Below are 23,270 nucleotides of genomic sequence, written 5' to 3' on the forward strand. Positions count from 1 at the left end.
AGACAGGAGGTTAATGTGATAGAACTGGTTAGAGACTATTTTTCCTGGCTGCTACAGAGAGTAGTTCACTGGGTCTGCTTGCTTGGTGAGGCTGTAGGTGCCCTGCCAACAGACAAGGAATTTGCAGTTGGCACTGGAGAGGAGCAGAAGCATGTGGTCCCCCAGCTGGAATTCCCATGGCTGGGCAGTTATAGGTGTGCTGCTGTTTGGTCTGGGCCACCTGCATGTGCTCCCTTATGATGGGTGCCATTCGATTGATCTGCTCTTATGTCTTGGACATATTTGATGAGGGAGTGGAATGGGGAGGGCTGCTCTTCCCTGGGCTCCTCAAGCAAGCCACATCAAGCAAGCCCCTCTATCTGCAGCCAAACAGAAGCTCAAATGGGGTGAACCCCATGGATGCCTGGGGAGTCTCCTGTATGGCAAAGAGGACATGTGGCAAAAGTAGGTCCCAGTTCCATCCTTCATCTACCACATGCCAGAGCATCCTCTTTAGGGTCTGGCTAAATCAGCCAATGAGACCATCAGTCTGTGGATGCTAGACAGAGGTCTGGAGGTGTTTGATCTGCAACAGATGTAAGAGATCAGCTATTAATTTTCAACACAAAGAGAAGTGCAAGTTCTCTGGCAGTGTTCTTGGAGGTTGCTTTCCAGAGGGGGATGGCCTTGTGGTATTTGCTGGCATAGGCTACCAATAGTAGCATGCTTCACCCCTGCATTGACGATTGAGGCTTGAATCAGATCACAGTGAAATATTCCAATCCCCCACCCCCCCACGGTCCTCTCAGCCCTGCAACACCACCCTGGAACAACTGATCAGTGTTTCAATGCCTAATCAATCATGTGCTGAGGGACATGCTGGGTGGAAAACCAGCTCTATGTCAAGTGTGAAGAATGCAAATTTCATGTCTCTAAGGTCTCATTCCAGGGGTACATCATCAGCCAGGAAGGTGTAGCTATGGACAAGGCCAAGGTGGCTGCTGTGACTAAGTGGCCCATGTCTATGACAATCAAAAAACTCCAACACTTCCTCAGCTTTGCCAACTTTTACGGTACAAGAGTTTGATTTGGTGCTTGAACTCCCTTGCCATCCCACACACATCCCTCCTCAAAAAGGGGCTCAAACACCTACTGTGGAACCAAGCAGCTGACAAGGCCTTTGCCAAGCTCAAGACAGCATTGACCACAACTCCCATCCTCAAACCCCTGTCCAAGCCATTCATGGTGGAGATTGACGTCTCTGAATCAGGATTTGGAGCTGTGTTATCCCAACCCTTCATAGACTCCTCCATCCCAAAAAGAAACTTTCATCTATAGAACAGAATTATGACACTGGGAATCCTGAGCTGCTGGCAGTCAAGTTTGGCCTGGATGAGTGCAAGCACTGGCTAGAGGGAACTGCCTACCCCATCCCCATCTTCACTGAACACAAGAACCAGGAGTATTTGAAGATGGCAAAAAAATTTAAAGTGACACCAAGCCTGGTGAGTGTTATTCTTCACCAGGTTTAATTTCACACTCTCATACTGACCAACTTCCAAATACACCAAAGCTAACTTTCTATCCCGCATTCACCCTGCTAAGAACCATGGCCAAGAAACTGAGTCAATACTATCTCTCTCCTGCTTATATGCTCCAACCTGGGACTTATAACCTGGGCAAATGCAACCCTGGCCACAGGCCAACCCAACATACAATGAGCATACAACCTGCTGAAAACCAAATATTGCTTGCCTAACATGCTGACTGACATTCTTTTCTACATATCCTCCTGCACATTGTGTAGGACCTGCACCAATATTGCTGACTCTCCCCCATGTTTCATGAATCATACCTAAAGCCTATCACCTCTGGACCAGTAACCACAAACATTCCCCCCAACTCACCACCTGCACCCCTCGACATTGAAGAGGAACAGTACTGGATTCTGACTCGCAACATCCTTGACCACATGCCAAGGTGCCGGACACTCTACCAGCCAGTAAGCTCATGCTACTACCTACTCTGCAACATCCCTGGTCCCAATTCACCATAGATTTTATCACTGACCTCCAAGTCCAATGGAAATAGTTATCATGATGGTCATGATGTTTTGCCACTTTTTACTCTGAGGACATTGTAAGCAACTGGGGCACACAATTTACCTCTTGAGTATGGTCTGGTTTTATGGAGAAGCTGGGGGTCTCTGTAAGTCTCATGTCCGGGTCCCACCCAAAAGCTAATGGTCAAGTGGAACAGACCAATCTGGCAATAGAGTGCTTCCTAACAACATTCTGTTCAGAAAACTAGTGAAACTGGGCACAGTTCCTCCTATGGGATGGGGTTTAGGTGGTGTGAGCAAGTGTGAGAGAGCATCTGCCAATACCTAGAACAGGTGACCAGGAAGACCAAGCAGTTTGCCAATTGTTACAGGGGAGACACCCCACGGTATAACCTTGATTCTTGTGTTTGGACCTCACGAGCACACAAGGGTGTACCAAGCTCAATGCCAGGTACCGGTACATTGACTCATATTAGATCCTCCAACATATCAAAGAAGTCACCTATAAGCTAGACCTGCATCAACATTGATGACCCTCCCCCATGTTTCACATATCATACCTAAAGCCTGTCACTTCTGGACTACTAGCCACAAACATTCACCACCTGCACCCCTCAACATTGAAGAGGAACAGTGCTGGATTCTGGCTTGCAACATCCTCAGCCCCCTATTCTGCCAAGAATTTCTCTGTGCCAGAATCTACTCTGGACTCGACTTCCCAGAGCACACCACGGCCAACAAACATGGCCACCATGAACTACAGTTCCAACCACTACACTCCACTTTTGTGTTCACAGTCACCTGATTACTGATCATGCACATCTGTTCCCCATTACACTCAAACAAATAAAGACAGACTTAAAACATTTACTCCTCATGAAGTAAACGCTCAGTGCGTGTTGCCTGATCTTACCAAGCCTGTGTTTCTCATACTGATATTTTGCTTGTGAGTTGGTTTATTTATTTATTTATTTATTAAATTTTTTAATCTGGTTATCCTGTTTTTTGTATTTGCCTGTTCCAGGTTGTTTACATATCATCTGAACTTCTACCTGTCCTTGACTCTGATCTTGACATTTAGAATTTGTCTGCCATTTCTGGCTAATAAACATCTGAAACTTCATTTGCATCCGCCTCCAGACTTTATTTCCAGTCTCATTTCAGATCACAGGTTTGTGGCTATAAAAAGTCTACACACCCTTGTTAAAATTGTAAGTTTTTGTGATGTAAAAAAAAAAATTGGTTGTTATATCACAGTAAATGTAGAAAAAGATCTACATTTCTCACATCTGATGTATCTAGATCTCATTTTTTACATCACGAAAATCTGCAATTTTAACAGTGTGTAGACTTTTTGTCCACCCATCCATCCTCTATACTGCTTATCCATTAAGGGTTGTGGGGAAGCTGGAGCCATTCCCAGCTGACTTTGGGTGATAGACTTTTTATATCTGCTATAAATGAACTCAGAGCTCTCGATCAGAATGGTATAGTCAAGCTCTTTTTGTTATTTGTCAGTGTAGTGAGGGAATCTCCGCTTTAAGCCATGCCTTCATTAGGACCAGAGATCATACAGAGCCCTACTGCCAAGATCTGAGTGCATTGTGAGGTTGGGAGTTGATGAATCAGAACCTCTCCAAGCACTTCAAGCGGGAGTGCTAGAGCATACACTCTGAGTAGTACACCAGAGATAAAACTGTAAAGTTAAGTAGTTTAATAGGAAAAGGGTAGCATAGCTCTTGACCCTTTTTATGTCTGATTTGCTTCAGTTCATGAATATGGTAGGTGTTTTTAAGGGATGCCTCACCTATTTGCTTCTCTCTTTTACTGGGCATTTTATCTCCTGAGTCCTGAGCCCTTGTTTCTCCCTGTCACACAAAGCAAACCTAACACTGATTACAGAAATTCAATTTGTGTGTGTGTGTGTGTGTGTGTGGTCTCAAGGATGTCTTGGCAGTGTTTCCACCCAGGCTTCTCTATTTCTGCTTTGCTACTCCCCACTGCCACCACCATCACCATTCAATTTTACCTCTGCTTCATCAGACTAAGCTAAAAAAAAAAAAAAAAACTATTTCCTATGCATGGCAGTAGATGGTGCAATTTAGCAAGACTACACTTCATTGTTTTATTACTGTTTAAATTTTTTTTTTCATTCTTACCCTTGATATTAGATGACGGTTATCCAGTCAGAATAGCGCATTGTTGTGGTCACCTCCCTTTTGCCAGAGAAATATCATTATGTTTTAATTTATTTTATGTTCCTGAGTTTCTTTTCAGCCTTGGAGTCTAGACTGCGGGTGCTTTCACACCTATTACTCTGTTTGTCAAATCCGAATCAGTGAAATTTATAATTTTGCTTCATTTTGTGTTCAGTTTGTTTTCCCACTGCATGTAATTAAACAAAACAAGGTACGTGCTGAGTTATGTGTAAGGATGAAAATGCATGCATGAAATAACTTCTTTCAATGGTCAGAAACATGGTGACAGAAAAAGATAAATACCCCTTTACCAAGTTTGTGGAGAAATCATAATTGCCTGAGCCTGGACAACATGGAGCTGGTGCTCAGTAAATTACTAGACAATTATATTAATATTAGTAATTATCCATCCATCCATCATCCATAACCGCTTATCCTGTGCAGGGTCATAGACAAGCTGGAACCTATCCCAGCTGACTATGGGTGAGAGGCGGGGTACACCCTGGACAAGTTGCCAGATCATTGCAGGGCTGACACATATACCCCTTTTCCACCAAATCAGTTCCAGGGCTGGTTCAGTGCTGGTGCTGGTTCACAACTTGTTCAACTTGCGAGCCAGCTGAGAACCAGTTTGCTTTTCCATAGCTCGCGGTGCTAAGGGAAGCCACGTCATTACGTCGCTGTATACATCAGTTACGTCGCTACGTTTGCATAAACCTTGGCACGAATATCGAAGCAAAAACAACACGGAAGAAGCCGCAGCAGCAACAACAACAATAATAATAATAATAATAATGGATGACTTCGCGTTTGTACAGCTGCTGCTTCTCGTCGCTTAAAAATGGCGATCTTTCGCGGTCTTGTTATTGTTGTTGGTCTTAACAACTCCGCCCCCCCCGCTGACGTAAGCGGTTCTTTCCTCTGGCCCAGCAGAGAGTTGGTGCTAGCCTGGAACCGGTTTTTCTGGCCCAGAGCCAGTTCTTTGTCAGTGGAAACAGAAAACCCGGTTCCAAACTAAGCACTGGCCCCGAACCAGCCCTGGAACTGCTTTGGTGGAAAAGGGGCAATAGAGACAACCAACCATTCACACTCACATTCACACCTACGGTCAATTTAGAGCCACCAGTTAGCCTAACCTGCATGTCTTTGGACTGTTGGGGAAACCGGAGCACCCGGAGGAAACCCACGCGGACACGGGGAGAACATGCAAACTCCACACAGAAAGGCCCCCGTCGGCCGCTGGACTCAACCCCAGAATCTTCTTGCTGTGAGGCGACAGTGCTAACCACTACACCACCATGCCGCCTATTAGTAATTAGTATATTCTTAAAATATATTGTACTCTTAATCTATTATTATATTCTCTTTTTGTTCCTTTTTTGTTTGATTTGGTCCAAATCTCCTGAACACATTGTGGTTCCACAGCACTTCAGCTCTGTTCTTCAGCTCAGTTTAGCAGCTCATATCGACAGCAAAATGTCAACAACAGCAACCCGAAACGCACAACATGTTTGGTTCACTTTATGCAGCAGGATTGATTCAGGAATGCATCACATTCTCACTGCAGTGGAACTGAGCTTGAGTTCGCTTGAAACTGGGCCGAGACCATCTTGTTCAGACACTCTTGGACCCTCGTACTCGGTGTTCCCTGCCTAAACAAACCACATCAAAGAGGAAAAGACACCCAGGGCTTAATTCAAACAGAATAAAGATTGCATGTGTTAAACGCACCTACAGTAGGTCTGTTGCCGAAAGCTGCTCGAGCGATTTTGGACCAAGATGTTATGGATTTGTTGGGATAAGATGGCTGATGTTCAAATTTGTTCCATATCTCTGGTGAAATGTTTGAAACTGTAATACCTCCTGACAGGGGTTAAATTGGGATTGGTTATGTGGGGGAGCTCTGCCTCGTACCCGCCCCTGCCCCCGCCGCCCTGCCCCAATATACTTTTTGGAAAATAACCCTCTAATTTGATAACCATATCATATTGCACAGAGATATACACCTTATCTGTGTGTTGTAGGCCTATGTGTGTCTTGTAGTGCCCCCCTACACATTATGGCAGTTTGAATGTAGATTGGTTGGCCAGTGTAACAGATTGTACAGGTTGTTGTACATTGGTTTGAAGGAAATGATTAGTGGGGGGTCTGGGGGTCCTCCCCCAGAAGTTTTTTATTATCATACATGTTATTTGCTGAATTCTGGTGCATTTTAATAAGTTGTTAGCTGACTTTACAGAGGTAGGTTGAGCAATATCATGTTAAATCTTGTCACATGCCTACAGGTGAAAAATGTGAAGGAGAAATGTTCAGTGAGAAAATTTGAAGGTTTGCACAATCTTAAACCAAAACAGTTGATTTATTTTGGAGGATAAATGTTAAATATGCCAAAACACTGTCAGTCAAATTGTCAATCAAATATATTCATGCAGTGAATGCAACCAAATACAAACAACACTATAACATTGGAAGCATTTATTATTATTGTTATTATTATGTATTCAATTATTTATTTGGCATGTGGTGCTTTTTGTATTGTCTAGAACATACATAAGATGAGCATATTATAGCAGCAAAATAGAAGCACAATCATTTGAATGCAGCAAAAGTTTTGCTGCATTCAAATGATTGTGCTTCTATTTTTCTGCTATAATATGCTCATCTTATGTATGTTCTAGACAATACAAAAAGCACCACATGCCAAATAAATAATTGAATATATAATAATAACAATAATAATTACACTAATAATACACTAATAATATTAACAATAAATAATAATAAATTAACATTAAATTAAATATTAACAATAAATAATAAAACACTAATAATATTAACAATACAGTGAACATAATCATTATCATATTTTTTATTATTAAAAACAAAATATCAAATAATACTGAAGAGGGGAAAAAATAATACTGATCTAAATATGTTGTGTTTTTATTTTTAGACAGTATGTGTTTTGCTAAACACATACTGTCTAAAAATAAAAACACAACATATTTAGATCAGTATTATTTTTTCCCCTCTTCAGTATTATTTGATATTTTGTTTTTAATAATAAAAAATATGATAACGATTATCTCCCCCTTCCCCCTGGCTAATTTCTGTCGATAACTGGGGACTATGGAAATTGAACTCGCCAAATGCACAGACAGTTCGTTCAAGCACCTCTGATGGATTAGGATCGTATGCAGGTAAAAGGGGAGACGGTGTACGGAGAAAATTATAAACAAGTCACAACGCTGAAACACAAGCCCAAAAACCCGCAAACCACGACTTCTGATTTTTTTAAAGCGAGCTCACAAAAAAAGAAACCCCAAAGTCGCTTATAAAAAGCGGAATTGGCAACCCACGCAGTGTTCCCGAAACCAGAATCTCTGATCGCAAGTTCTGTTCTAAATAGCTTTGACAGGTCGTCTTGTTATCAGGAAAACTATGATCTATCTCATAAAAGTCATGGGTTTATTGATTAATAAAACGATATTTAATTATTCAGAACTGAAAATCGTGAAAAGGGTTTGTTGCTTTTGATGTGTGCGTGATCATATGCCATCCGCTCCGAGCTTATGTGCCGGGGCTCAGCCCCGGACAGCCCCGGCCCAATTTAACCCCTGCCTCCTGAGCCTGTTAATTCTTTAATTGATTCAGTTTTAACCTTCGGAATTTAGTAAATAATATATAATAATGTGGCGGCACGGTGGTGTAGTGGTTAGCGCTGTCGCCTCACAGCAAGAAGGTCCTGGGTTCGAGCCCCGGGGCCGGCGAGGGCCTTTCTGTGCGGAGTTTGCATGTTCTCCCCGTGTCCGCGTGGGTTTCCTCCGGGTGCTCCGGTTTCCCCCACAGTCCAAAGACATGCAGGTTAGGTTAACTGGTGACTCTAAATTGAGCGTAGGTGTGAATGTGAGTGTGAATGGTTGTCTGTGTCTATGTGTCAGCCCTGTGATGACCTGGCGACTTGTCCAGGGTGTACCCCGCCTTTCGCCCGTAGTCAGCTGGGATAGGCTCCAGCTTGCCTGCGACCCTGTAGAAGGATAAAGCGGCTAGAGATAATGAGATGAGATATAATAATGTTTTTGCACAACCGTTGCTCAGGCATGTTGCTTCATTTTGTAGCAACAGTTCCTGTATGTCTTCAGTAAAGATTTCTAACCTTTGTCATTCTCTCTCTCGCTCTCTCTCTCTCTCACACACACACTTTCTTTTTTCCCTCCTTCTACAACTCTCACTGATTTTTTTTTTATCCCTCCAGTATCTGCCACACTGTGCTGTGAGAGGGTCTCTGTCCTCTAGTGTCTTCCCCCAAAATCAGACATGCAGCAGTAATGAGAAAATCACAGGAAATGACAGAGCTTATTCACATCAGATACAGTATCTACTGTTTCTACAGACTGAAAGAAAGAGAGAATGGAGCAAATAGATATGAAAAACAAAACTTAAAAACAAAAACAGGTCAAAAACAGGAATAGGCAATAGAAATATTTTTTTTTTAAATTGCCACAGAGTGAAAGGAAACAGAACCAGATGAGGTTGACGGAGGGAAGTTGAGAAACATGTTTGAAAAAAAATATAGTTTGACAGTGATGTTTGTCACATGACACATGTTGCAGGATTGGAGGTTACAGGGGCATGACTGGCATTTAGGCGTATATTCTCTTATGGGCCAACTTCAGCATGTGTGGCTGATAATTAATGAGAACGGCTGTGCATGTTTGTGTGTTTGCTTCCTTTTTGTGCAAAGTTGGTCTTTGGCCATATCTCTGCCATCAGACCAGACAAAGACAGAGGGACAGACAGGAGGGAAGTAGAGAAGTGGGAGAGGCTTGGACAGTTGGAAAGAAGAGGACATTTAGTAATACGCTTGCCGTGTTGATCTCACTTCAGTGGTCAAGCTAGAGGAACAGACCTGAGTTTACAGGTACAGGCTGAACTGTGTTCGTGTGTGTGTGTGTGCGCACGCGCGTGCGCATATGTCTATGAGTGCAGCTTTTTTCACTTGTTTAATAGTTTTTCTAGCTCTTTTTTTCAGTGTGTATGCACATAAGTGAGGTAATACACTTCAAGAAGCTTTCTATTTGTGTTCTGAGCTCTTTTTTCTTATGTTTTATCCATTTCTTACACTCAAGACTAAATCTGTAACTAACGTTCTAGCTCCAACAGGAACGCACTCGTATCACTATTTTTTTTTCTTTTCTACGCTATCTGCTGGTTTCTCTTTTGTTTCCCAGGAATTTCCTCATAGTTCACTGTTACTGTGTGTGTGAGAGAGAGAGAGAGCAGTTGAAGGTTAGAGGAAGTGACTGGGTCAGGTTTCCCACCCACCCGTAGGTTAAAAGATCAAACAGGATGTATCATTCTTAGAAGAATTATTTCTAACAGCTGGTTTTTACATGACACCATGCTTTTGACTCTCACTAGTGACACACTGATGATTTGATCTTTACCTAGTAATCGATATCTTGAAGTATTTAGCCACTATCTAGCTGGTATTTGGGAAGGCTGCCATGTGGGGCTTCAGCTGGTCTGGCAGATAGCATGTGTAATCTTTGCTATCCTAGAGTGAATTTAAGTGAATAGATACGTCTAGACTTAGTGTGTAAACATGGAAAGAGTTTCAGAGACAGTTCTCTAATTCACATTCACTAATCCGTATTCTGCTATTTATCCGTTAATTAAGATTACTGTCATGTTGTGGTTATGCAGTGGCTGAGGCGCTGTACAGTCTGTTGGACAACCAGATTTTGTGTAATTAACACATGAAAAAAGACTTCATCTATCATATAGAAATCTAGGCTTTTGGTCCTGACGAGTAAAGTTATGACTAACATATGAGACTGGTAGAAGAAATAATAATTAAAGTAATAATAATTTCCATTTATATAACGCCTTTCACGAACCCAAGGTGACTTTACACTGGGAAAGAAAGAGGGGAAAAAAGCAGATTAAGCAGTAAAGAAGGAAGAGTACTATGGTCACTGAAGAGAAAAGTCTTTTATTCCGATTTGAAGGTAGAGAAAGAAGAGCAGTCACAGAGAGATTGAGGAAGAGCGTTCCAGAGCTTGGGGGCCATGGCACTGAAGGACCTGCCTCTCAGGGTGGAAAGTCTGGTGCGTGGGACAGGAAAGAGATTATTAGTAGAAGACCTGAGAGGGGGGAGGGGGGACAGTAAGGGGTCAAGAACTCACTATGGTAGGGAGGAGCAAGGTTATGCAGGGCTTTGAAGGTGAGAAGCAAGATTTTGGACTTAATACGTAACTGAACCAGTAGCCAGTGTAATTGAGAGAGGATGGGGGTGATGTGAGCGGCGCACTTGGTATGGGTGAGGACTCTTGGTGCGGAGCTGTGAATATACTGTAGATTTTGTAAAGATTTACAGCCTTTGTAAGAAGGTTTGTTTTGGTTGACAGACAACAAATGCACTCTTTCTTTGACTAAACTGTAGTTACATTTAAAGCTAATGCTGCTTTAAAGCACTTTACGTTAGAAATGCCGCTGACGTGATAAGTGTTGTGGGTTTGGGAATTTCACTTTTCATTTGCACTGCTGCTAAATGACATGTGTATATATATATATATATATATATATATATATATATATATATATATATATATATTTTTTTTTTTTGCTCTGCTTTAAACATGCAGGATTCTAAACATTGTGTGGAGATCATCCAGTCTTCCTCTCTGGACGTTTTTTCACCTGAGGAGGAAGATAATCCATACGAGTCAGTGACCACGGCTGTCACGCGTAAACCCTGCTCACTGGACATCCACCTCCTTAACGCCTGTCCCCGCAATGGTCAGTTATTCTACATTATATGCAGATATTCCAACTATCTATCTGAGGCATGTCATCCTCATTCTGTGAGGAACTGAAGAAGAAAAAAACCAACAACACTATGACCATTCATCCAAAACATACCATAGATATCTGTATGTCATAGTGGACCAGCCCTTGAACACTTCAACCAGAGAACACTGTAGACTTTGGGTTTCTGTTATAGCTGAGAGCTTTTACTGATACCTTTTAACTCAACCCAGTCTCACAGAAAAAAAAAAAAAGTTCACATGCAACATACAGTGCTGCTAGAAAGTTTATGAACCCTTTACAATTTTCTGTATTTCTGCATAAATTTATCCTGAAATGTGATCAGATCTTCATCTAAGTCTTAAAACTAGATAAAGAGAACACAGTTAAACAAATTATAGAAGAATATTATAGTTTTTACATTTATTTACTGATTGACATTAAATATCTATCATAAAAAGTATGTGAACCTTGGCTTTCAATAACTAGTGTGACCCCTTGAGCAGCAATAACTTCAATAATAATAATAATAATAATAATACAACCCCAAATCAGAAAAAAACTTGGGATGGCATGGAAAATGCAAATAAAAAAAGAAAGCAGTGATTTCTAAATTTATTTTGACTTGTATTTCATTGCAGACAGCATGAACCCAAGATATTTCATGTTTCATCTGGTCAACTTCATTTCATTTGTTAATATACATCCATTCCCTGTGTTTCAGGCCTCTAACACATTCCAAAAAATTTGGGACAGGGGCAATTTAGGGCTAATAATGAGGTCAAACAGTTACATAGAAATGTGATTTGAAACAGGTGATGTCAAGAGGTGATTGTAATCACGATTTTGTACAAAATCAGTATCCGGGAAAGGCTGAGTCTTTGAGGAGCAAAGATGGGCTGAGGAAAATTATTACATGAGATAATGACTGAAATGTTTAAAAACAATGTTCCTCAAAGAAAGATAGGAAGGGATTTGGATATTTCACCCTCTACAGTGCATAATATCATTAAACGATTCAAGGAATCAAGAGGAATTTCAGTGCATAAAGGGCAAGGGCACAAGCCTAAGCAGAACACCCGTGATCTCTGATCCCTCAGATGGCACTGCATCAAGAACCATCATTCATCTATATATAGATATAACCACATGGACTCTGGATTACTTTGACAAACCTTTGTTAAGCACAACAATATGGAGTTACATCCACAAATGCCAGTCAACTTCTCTGGGCTCAAAGTCATCTGGGACGGACCATCACACAGTGGAAACCATTAAAGAGACCATCGCACATGAATTGTGGGCAAATGAATCAGTCTTCCAGATCTTTTTTGTAAGAAATGGATTCGTTCTGGGGTGGCACGGTGGTGTAGTGGTTAGCACTGTTACCTCACAGCAAGAAGATCCTGGGTTCGAGCCCAGCGGCTGACGAGGGCCTTTCTGTGTGGAGTTTGCATGCTCTCTCCCTGTGTCCACGTGGGTTTCCTCCGGGTGCTCTTGTTTCCCTCACAGTCCAAAGACATGCAGATTAGGCTAATTGGTGGCTCTAAATTGACCATAGGTGTGAATGGGAGTGTGAATGGTTGTCTGTGTCTATGGTGGGGTTTATATTAGACCGTATCAGCGGATCATCAGATTAACGTTTTTAAAACGATTAGAGTGCACACAGCAACGCCAATACACGATTCGCGTGCGCACAGCAACGCCAATACACGGATACGCTCGGCTCCGCAGGCATCCTGCGCTCCAAATCACTCCGCCCTGAACAGCGAGTGCCCTCTGGAGGGTGCGCACTCCGGCCCTGCGCAGCTCACAGAGCGCGCGAGTGAAGTACACGAGCAGTGATTTGGGACTGAGCCGCTGTGTGTGTGATCCCAGTGCATGTTGGGTATGCGCGTCACTTACCACTTGCAAGTGGAAGGATGGCAAGCCTAAAGACAATCATAACTACACAATGGGCAGTATTTGCAGTATTTTCATACTTTTATACTCTTTAATGAAAGGTGATACAAGGCGGAAGTCCGCGCCGTTTTTCAGCAGTCGCGTCACATGACCAACGCCAGCGAATCAGGAAGGTGGATGTCACAGTGACGTTGTCCAATGACGACGCCAGCTAGAGCTCAGCACAGCGTATCCGCGTATTCTCAATGCTTACACAGCACCGGACCAGACACGATCTGGATTGAATACGTGGACCCTGGCGGATTCCCGTTTCCCGGCGTTTCCAGGCGTTTTAATGTAAACGGACAGTGCATCCGCGAAGAAAACGAGACAGATACGGTCTAATGTAAACTTGGCCTATGTGTCACAGCCCTGCAATGACCTAGCGACTTGTCCAGGGTGTACCCTGCCTCTCACCCATAGTCAGCTGGGATAGGCTCCAGCTTGCCTGCGACCCTGTAGGACAGGATAAGCAGCTACAGATAATGGATGGATGGATGTGTTCTGGACCAAAGACGAAAAAGAACATCCAGTCTGTTACCAGCAACAAGGTCAAAAGCCAGGGTCTGTCATGGTATGTGGTTGTATCAGTGCCCTTGACAAAGGCAACTTACGCTTCTGTGATGGCAGCATTAATGCAGAAAAGTACACTAAGATTTTGGAGCCACATATGCTGCCTTCAAGACGACATCTTTCCCTGGGATATTTCAACAAAACAATGCAAAACTACATAATAATCATAAGAAGAAGAACAACAATGATGATGGCAAGCCATCCTGGACCCAAGGCAGCAAAGCAGTCCCAAACCATAATCCTGCCACCCCCATGCTTCATGGTTGGGATGAGGTTCTTATATTGGAAAGCAGTGTTTGGTTTTTGTGAAACATAAAGCTTTTCATTTAAACCAAAAAATTCTACGTAGTATGGTTTCATCTGTCCCAAGAAATTCTTTCAGTAGGCTTCTGTCTTGTCCAAGCAAATTTCAGACAGGCAGCAATGTTATTTTTGGAGAGTAGTGGCTTCCTCCTTGCTGTCCTGCTATATACACTGTGCTTGTTCAGTGTTTGTCTGATGGTGGACTCATGAACATTGCAATTACTCGGTTCAAGACTGGTCTGTTGGTGCTTAGATGTTACCCTGAATTTTTTTTCTGACTTTCTGTACTAATATTTGCTGAGTCCTTGAAGTGATTTTTATTGGATGGCCACTTCTTAGGAGAGGAACAGTGGTGCTGAATTTCCTCCATTTGTATATCACCTGCCTCAAGGTGGATTGGCCAAACTCTTTAGAAATGGTTTTGTAACTTTTTCCAGCCTGTTGGGCATAGATAACTCTTTTTCTGAGGTCCTCTTTGATTGAGTTCTGTAAGACTGAGTGGTGAAGACCTAAGTTTATGTTCTTGAAACATGGGAGGGCCTGCTAAACTCATGCCTGATTTCCATCCCCTTGACTGAAACACTTGACTACAAATCCCCTTTAAATTAAAGGAGAACTGAAGGCAACTTTTTTATCAAAATTCTATTTATCTCATTTTATTAAATATAGGAATTCGTTTTTGATTGCCATTTTGTCACTGCTATAGCAAATTATGAGTGTTTTGAAATATGCTCTGTAATATATCAGTCCATATGTCAAAGCAATGGCCGTAAACAAGATTCGTTGAGACCGGTGCGAGACTTCGTAGGACGGAAGTAAAATGTACAGCGGAAATCAAAGTGACCGACATCTGCCAACGTTGTCAAAAGACACGTGCGCCCTCTTTCGAATGCTGACGTAATCAAGCCGGAAGTTTTGTTTGTTTTGATAGCAATCAGGAGAGTTTGAAAAAAGTAGGCAGTGATAGTCATTTAAACTCGTTTTTGTGCAATATTTCGTTTAGAAAACAGTTTCCAAAATGGCGGCACTGACACCTGGCTGACACTTCATGTTTCGAAGTTTCGCACAAGTCTCGTGAAGATCGCGCGGATAAGCGACGCCTGCCGTGGACCAAACGAACTAAATTCAACATGGCTAAAAATCGACTAGGCTGATAAGTATAATATTTAATTGCAATTAGTTGCCAATATGAGTCATGATATAAGGTTACTAAAACCGAAAACGTAATTGAAAAACACATTAATTAAGAAATAAAGCAAGTTTAAAAATGACTTCAGTTCCCCTTTAACATACATACAACACAAGGTGCACATACTTTTTATGAAAAAGATGTTTAATATTGGACAGTTTTGCTCAATAAATAAATATAAAAAGTGTAATGCTTTTGTTTCATTTGTTTCATAGGGTTCTGTTTATCTTGTTTTAGAACTTAGATAAAGATATGATCACATTTCTCATCAAATTTATGCACAAATACAGAAAACAGTTAAGGGTTCACAAACTTTCTAACCGCACTGTATGTGTAGTACCATATACAGTACCAGTCAAAGGTTTGGACACCCCTACTCATTCATAGGTTTTTCTGTATTTTGACTATTTTCTACATTGTAGAACAATACTGAAGACATCACAACTATGAAATAACATATGGAACATATCTGGAATTATGTGGTAAACAAAAAAGTGTTTAAAAAGCGAAATATGTTTTGTATTTTAGATTCTTCAAAGTAGCCAGTGTTTACCTTGATGATGCTTTGCACACTGTCGGCATTATCTTAACCAGCTTCATGAGGTAGTCGCCTGGAATGCTTTTCAATTAACAGATGTGCCTCATCAAAAGTTAATTAGTGCAATTTCTTGCCTTCTTAATGCGTTTGAGGTCAAACAGTAAATAGTAAATAATAAAAATACAGTAAATAGCCCTATTCCACAACTGTAGTAATCCATATTATGTCAAGAACCGCTCAACTAAGTGAAGAGAAACGACATCCATCATTACTTTAAGACATGAAGTGACTTTTAATTAATAAAACAAAGAAAAATAATTCAATTCGAAGGTGTGTACAAACTTTTGACTGGTATTGTATGTTAGTGTAGAATGTGACAGAATCCTGTTTTACACAGAGGTCCCACAATATTGTAGTTAAGAAAACCCCTCATTATGATGGCTTTGCTTTCCAGAACCAGAGGCATGACTTGTATCACAGTGTAGCGTCTAGTGTGATGTATCACATGCTATGCATGAGAAATACGAATACCCCGAGCATACCGGTAATGCTTTCAAAAAAAAAAAGGGTGGGTGAACTGAGTGTTGAGGTGCTTTTGCTAGCTGCGCACCACTCCCCAAACATAAGCAAAGTTGCTGAGCATTGTGTTTGTGCGATCAGAAATATGTTTGAGGAGAAATTTGAAGTAGGACGTGACTGGAGGCAGAAAGGCACTTGGACCTTAGATGCTGAATTCGTGCTGGGTTCAGAAAGAAGAACATCAGTGTCAAAAATATCACACCCCGTTCCACAATGCCGGCTGTCCTTTTTACATAGTCATCGGCTGTCCATCACTAGCGATGATGATCGCTTCATTAGGATGCACGGAAATGCAGATGGGCTGTGAGGCCTGCACCAGAGCGACAGAGTCGTCCGGAGTGGCGGCATGAACGGCCCGGCCGAGCCACCATGGAATGTGTGGCCTATTCTCCTCTCCTAACGAGGCACCTTGCACAGTAAGGTAAGACAATCGATGCCTTGCCCCCATCATGTTGTCTCTCTGGACCTCCAGACCTGATTCCAAGTGGTGCACAAAAGTGCCACAGACCTGACGGGTATGGAAGTTGCCCCGCAGTGACAACTGACTTGCCGAGTGATGCCATCCGTTGGCCATTTGAGCGGCTCTTCCACATGCCATCTGGTGGTGCGCCATTGACCCTGTTGGGTTCATCTGCCACATTGCACCGAAAAGCGCCCTGCCGCCAGCGCCTTATTGGTGACGTACTATTTAACCCATAGCTGGAACCCAGGCAGGTGCTACCACTCCGAGTCAGAGTGGACCTGGGAGCAATGGTGATTAAGAGGTAACTCCTGGACCTGAAACTCACCACCAGTTGCAGTTTAAAGTCATACTCAGGAGTTTTTACATAGACATTGATTCTGGCTCTCTTTCTACTAACTGTTCTGGCTGAGAGGCGGAAAAGCACAGACACCCCGTTCCATATTCGGACCCTTTATACAAAACGTGGGGCGGAATAAAGGCACAAGATTCCCTCCTTGAACAGGCAGTGTGAAAGGCGCTATACAGAGCATTCGAGTGGAAGTGCCAGACTGTAGATGTTCAACATATAGAAGATGCTGCGGATATCTCACCTGTGAAGTTGTCAGCGAGACTGAGTTGTTTTAACTTGTGCACACACAGGAACACAAACATTCTGGTGCGTTCCAGTTACTTCTTTCTTCTTCCTGAGATTAATCTCTGCTGTTACTGAACTCTCAGCTGCCGCCACACACACACACACACACACACACACACACACACACACACACACACACACACACACACACACTTAACTGATCAAGAGGCACTCACTCCCCAGCTGAAACTCCTCCACATCCCTGTGGGCGGGTTTTGATCCTACGCCTACCTGAATCTAAAGGCTAAGTCTGTAAAAATGATTATGTATTAGGTTAAATACTCCATCGGTTTCAAATTTGCAAATGAAATATTTAAGAATAGAACATAGTTACTATATCATCCAAGCAGTATATAAATTTGTACCAGACATTATACCCAGAGAAGGTTCCTCCCTGTGAGTGCCAGTTTGTCACTCTCTCTGGGCACGTTTCTTCAGTCTTTTCTATTGTTATTTCTTTGAATTACCAACCACTGATCAGTCAAATGTGATGCCAAAAAAAAAAAAGGAACTTTCTACATGTATAGTATTACTCATAACGGTTTATTTGTGGTGGAAGTGCAGGACATTTCCTTCGATAATCATATTAAAGTGTAAGATTACACAGTCCAGATTCTGGATCGCTTTTCCACCTACACGCTCAGTCCTGTTGTAAAGAAATTTCAGAAGCCAAATTTCTGCTGTGGTTGCATTGGCATGTTCTGAGGCTTAAGGTTGTCGTGGAAACAGCCCCGGCGAATCACCTGTAGGTTGCCATGGCGTTGTGCTGCAGCTGAGCTGAGATCCCTGTAGGCAGGGTGATTCACACCTGCTGCAGCGAGGGGGTTTGTGTGAGTCAGGACCCACCATCACACCGTTTACATAATGCTATATGGTGCTGTGAAGCTGGAGGCATGTGTGAGGCTGCAGGATTATTCAAGATAGAGATGCTGTTAGATTATTTATGGGAATTTAAATTCCTGCCAGACAAGACATCATGAATGAATACAGTGCGTTCTGAGTAATAGTATCTCGTATTTTCTGGAGTGTTTTTGGTAAAGTCTTTGTGGTGGCATGAGGGCGTTTCTCAGTTCATCACTTTAATGCAGTGAAACACTTACTGAGGAACAGCATGCATTCAGTGGCGTATTGAGGCATTTTAATGTTTCACCGAGCTTTACAGAGACTCTCGGACAAAATTAGTTTGTACTTTTTGTTCCAGAACTCATGAAACCTTCGGGACATTTTTGCAAGCAGTAAAAGTTAATGCCTAATCTATATTACCCCTCTTTAATGGTCTCTGAACACTGCAAACAATAGAATCTTAGCCAGTGAAAATGTCACGGATCTCATCTCATCTCATCTCATTATCTCTAGCCGCTTCATCCTTCTACAGGGTCACAGGCAAGCTGGAGCCTATCCCAGCTGACTACGGGCGAGAGGCGGGGTACACCCTGGACAAGTCGCCAGGTCATCACAGGGCTGACACATAGACACAGACAACCATTCACACTCACATTCACACCTACGGTCAATTTAGAGTCACCAGTTAACCTAACCTGCATGTCTTTGGACTGTGGGGGAAACCGGAGCACCCGGAGGAAACCCACGCGGACACGGGGAGAACATGCAAACTCCGCACAGAAAGGCCCTTGCCGGCCACGGGGCTCGAACCCGGACCTTCTTGCTGTGAGGCGACAGCGCTAACCACTACACCACCATGCCACCCCAATGTCACGGATATAGTTCAATTTATCGAACATTTCTATTATAAGATGACCATAAACCAAATATGAGGAGATTATCATACCTATTTCTACACTGCAAAAGAACTGAATCTGAGGAGAAAATTCCTTAATACTCGTGAAATTATCTTGCTGCATGGACAGATAATTTTACTTGACAAGACATCTTGGAATAAATCGGTTACAATCTAGAACTCATCTCATCTCATTATCTCTAGCCGCTTTATCCTTCTACAGGGTCGCAGGCAAGCTGGAGCCTATCCCAGCTGACTACGGGCGAAAGGCGGGGTACACCCTGGACAAGTCGCCAGGTCATCACAGGGCTGACACAGACACACACAACCATTCACACTCACATTCACACCTACGGTCAATTTAGAGTCACCAGTTAACCTAACCTGCATGTCTTTGGACTGTGGGGGAAACCGGAGCACCCGGAGGAAACCCACGCGGACACGGGGAGAACATGCAAACTCCACACAGAAAGGCCCTCGCCGGCCCCGGGGCTCGAACCCAGGACCTTCTTGCTGTGAGGCGACAGCGCTAACCACTACATCACCGTGCCGCCCCAATCTAGAACTAGTTTTAATAATCTAAGAGTTGGTGCCTTTTATTATAATAGGACATGCTAGATTGTTTCAACTATATTCAAGATATTCTAACTTGTTAAGATATCATTTTTGCAGTGTCGAAGAATACAAGACACTGACTCTGAGATTATTAAAACTAGTTCTAGATTGTAACTGATTTATTCCAAGATGTCTTGTCAAGTAAAATTATCTGTCCATGCAGCAAGATAACTTCACTAGCAGTAAGGAATTTTCTCCTCAAATTCGGTGTTTTGCAGTGTAGACTCTTATATAAATGTTAGTTCTTTCTTGGGGGGGGGGAGGCTTAAAATGGTGTGTGTGTGATATATATATATATATATATATATATACATACAGTGGGGCAAAAAAGTATTTAGTCAGTCACCAATTGTGCAAGTTCTCCCACTTAAAAAGATGAGAGAGGCCTGTAATTTTCATCATAGGTACACCTCAACTATAAAATGAGAAGAAAAAAATCCAGAAAATCACATTGTCTGATTTTTAAAGAATTTATTTGCAAATTATGGTGGAAAATAAGTATTTGGTCAATAACAAAAGTTCATCTCAATACTTTGTTATATACCCTTTGTTGGCAATGACAGAGGTCAAACGTTTTCTGTAAGTCTTCACAAGGTTTTCACACACTGTTGCTGGTATTTTGGCCCATTCCTCCATGCAGATCTCCTCTAGAGCAGTGATGTTTTGGGGCTGTCGCTGGGCAACACGGACTTTCAACTCCCTCCAAAGATTTTCTATGGGGTTGAGATCTGGAGACTGGCTAGGCCACTCCAGGACCTTGAAATACTTCTTACGAAGCCACTCCTTCGTTGCCCGGGCGGTGTGTTTGGGATCATTGTCATGCTGAAAGACCCAGCCACGTTTCATCTTCAATGCCCTTGCTGATGGAAGGAGGTTTTCACTCAAAATCTCATGATACATGGCCCCATTCATTCTTTCCTTTACACGGATCAGTCGTCCTGGTCCCTTTGCAGAAAAACAGCCCCAAAGCATGATGTTTCCACCCCCATGCTTCACAGTAGGTATGGTGTTCTTTGGATGCAACTCAGCATTCTTTCTCCTCCAAACACAAGTTGAGTTTTTACTAAAAAGTTCTATTTTGGTTTCATCTAACCATATGACATTATCCCAATCCTCTTCTGGATCATCCAAATGCTCTCTAGCAAACTTCAGACGGGCCTGGACATGTACTGGCTTAAGCAGGGGGACACGTCTGGCACTGCAGGATTTGAGTCCCTGGCGGCGTAGTGTGTTACTGATGGTAGCCTTTTGGCCCTTTTCCACTACCCTTTTTCAGCTCACTTCAGCTCGCTTCAGCTCACTTCAGCCCGACACGGCTCGTGTTTCGACTACCAAAAAACAGCACGACTCGGCTCGCTTCAGCCCTGCTTAGCCCCTAAAACTCGCACCATTTTGGAGTGGGGCTGAAGCGAGCCAAAGCGAGCCGAGTGAGGCTGGGGGCGTGAGCAGACACTCCCCTGTGCACTGATTGGTGAGGAGGAGTGTCCTCACATGCCCACACACGCCCTGCGAGCACGCTGGGATCTGTAAACACCGCAAACCCGGAAGAAGAATAATTACGAATTACGAGAATTTCTGAAGCCTTATGCGCCTCGCCTCATCTATACGCTCTTGCCAGTATCTGTTGCCGTTGTCGGTGACTACAAGCCACAGCACCAAGACCAGCAACACTAACGACTCCATGTCCTCCATGTTTATTGTTTACTATTCGGGTCATGAGACTACCGCTTAAAAGATCACTGATGTCACTGTTTGCGCTGCTTAACGACATCACGTGACGTCCACCCACTTTTGCTAACTCCACCCAATGTGTCCACCCACTTCCAGCCAGCACAGTTCAGCGCGGTTTTAGTCGAAATGCAACTCCAACAGCCCCGCTCAGCTCGACTCAGCTCGACTCAGCACGGCACGGCTCAGCCGCGTTTGTAGTGGAAAAGCGGCATTTGTTACTTTTGTCCCAGCTCTCTGCAGGTCATTCACTAGGTCCCCCCATGTGGTTCTGGGATTTTTGCTCACCGTTTTTGTGATCATTTTGACCCCACGGGGTGAGATCTTGCGTGGAGCCCCAGATCGAGGGAGATTATCAGTGGTCTTGTATGTCTTCCATTTTCTAATAATTGTTCCCACAGTTGATTTCTTCACACCAAGCTGCTTACCTATTGCAGATTCAGTCTTCCCAGCCTGGTGCAGGTCTACAATTTTGTTTCTGGTTCCTTTGACAGCTCTTTGGTCTTGGCCATAGTGGAGTTTGGAGTGTGACTGTTTGAGGTTGTGGACAGGTGTCTTTTATACTGATAACGAGTTCAAACAGGTGCCATTAATACAGGTAACGAGTGGAGGACAGAGGAGCCTCTTAAAGAAGAAGTTACAGGTCTGTGAGAGCCAGAAATCTTGCTTGTTTGTAGGTGACCAAATACTTATTTTACCGAGGAATTTACCAATTAATTCATTAAAAATCCTACAATGTGATTTCCTGGATTCTTTCCCCCATTCTGTCTCTCATAGTTGAGGTATACCTATGATGAAAATTACAGGCCTCTCTCATCTTTTTAAGTGGGAGAACTTGCACAATTGATGGCTGACTAAATACTTTTTTGCCCCACTGTGTGTGTGTAATATAAAAATCTTAGGAAGTTTATTTGTCTATTTTCAAGTCAAAACATCTAGCCACCCTTATTATAAGACATAATTACCCAATAAGCAAAACCTCATTTAGCTAGAAAGGCTAGTTTTTAGACAGTCCATCTTGAAAATCTTGTATAGACAAAATGTCTTAAAGTCTTATTTGGAGCACCTTTGAAAATAAAACAAGTTTTTTTTTAAAACAAGTAAGTACATTTTGGACATTTGTCAAATGCGATTCATCTTGTTTCAAGAAAAAAAAGTATGCTTGTTTTGGGAATAAATGAACTTTACTGAAATCTTTGAATCTTTCATTACAATTCAACTCCACCTTACATATCCTAAGTTTACTGCGACGATTTTCTCAGTCATTCATAGTGAGCTCCTTCTAGATGCTGTACAGACTCTAGACCAGACAAGTGCCTTCAAAAAGGCTATGAGTGAGTGGAGGGCGTTTTAGTGAGGGCTTTTTGGAATGCTGTGAGTTAAGTTCAGTGTTTTTTTTGTTTGTTTGTTTGTTTGTTTGTTTGGTTGGTTGGTTGGTTGGTTGGTTGTTGTTTTTTGTGCCTGATCTTGTAAACCTCTCGTACACATGAATAGTCAGTGCCCCCAAAATGCACTGTTGCTTTGGCATTGTGTAAGCACTGTAAGTCAAAATGCGTAGACTTTTTTTTTTAATTTTTTTTTTTTGGTGCCTGAGGTCCTGGGGAAGTGGAATCTTAAGAGATGTTTTAATGTTTGAATGTTGAAATGGGAAAAAAAATAAACTTGTTGCAATGCTACACGTGTCGTCAACTTGATTCAAGATAGTCTCTGGTCTCGTATCTAGAGTATTTTACTAATTACAGGTCACAAAAGGAGAATCTTTTAAGCTAGCAATGCTTAGTTGTAGAATTTAACAATCCTAATATTAGTATATTTATCTTAAATTCAGTTTTTACTGCTAAGACTTTGTCATGAATTTAAGTGAAATACCCTTAAAATGAAATAAATAAAAATGACTTGAATGGCTAAATGTAAGAAGTA

The 23,270-nt window shown here is 42.3% G+C and overlaps 1 protein-coding gene across 5 annotated transcripts in view; it reads left to right on the forward strand.

Annotated features, from left to right (window-relative positions):
- The window catches only part of anks1b (ankyrin repeat and sterile alpha motif domain containing 1B), a 504,499-nt gene that overhangs the window by 228,699 nt on the left and 252,530 nt on the right, over positions 1-23,270 (forward strand). For all 5 annotated transcript variants that reach the window (XM_060914283.1, XM_060914286.1, XM_060914284.1 and 2 more), the window contains one exon: positions 10,887-11,040. In XM_060914283.1, the coding sequence (XP_060770266.1) occupies positions 10,887-11,040 (154 nt within the window). The remainder of the gene's footprint in view (positions 1-10,886; positions 11,041-23,270) is intronic.

Source organism: Neoarius graeffei, chromosome 2, assembly GCF_027579695.1.
Source record: "Neoarius graeffei isolate fNeoGra1 chromosome 2, fNeoGra1.pri, whole genome shotgun sequence".
Taxonomy (NCBI): Eukaryota; Metazoa; Chordata; class Actinopteri; order Siluriformes; family Ariidae; genus Neoarius; species Neoarius graeffei.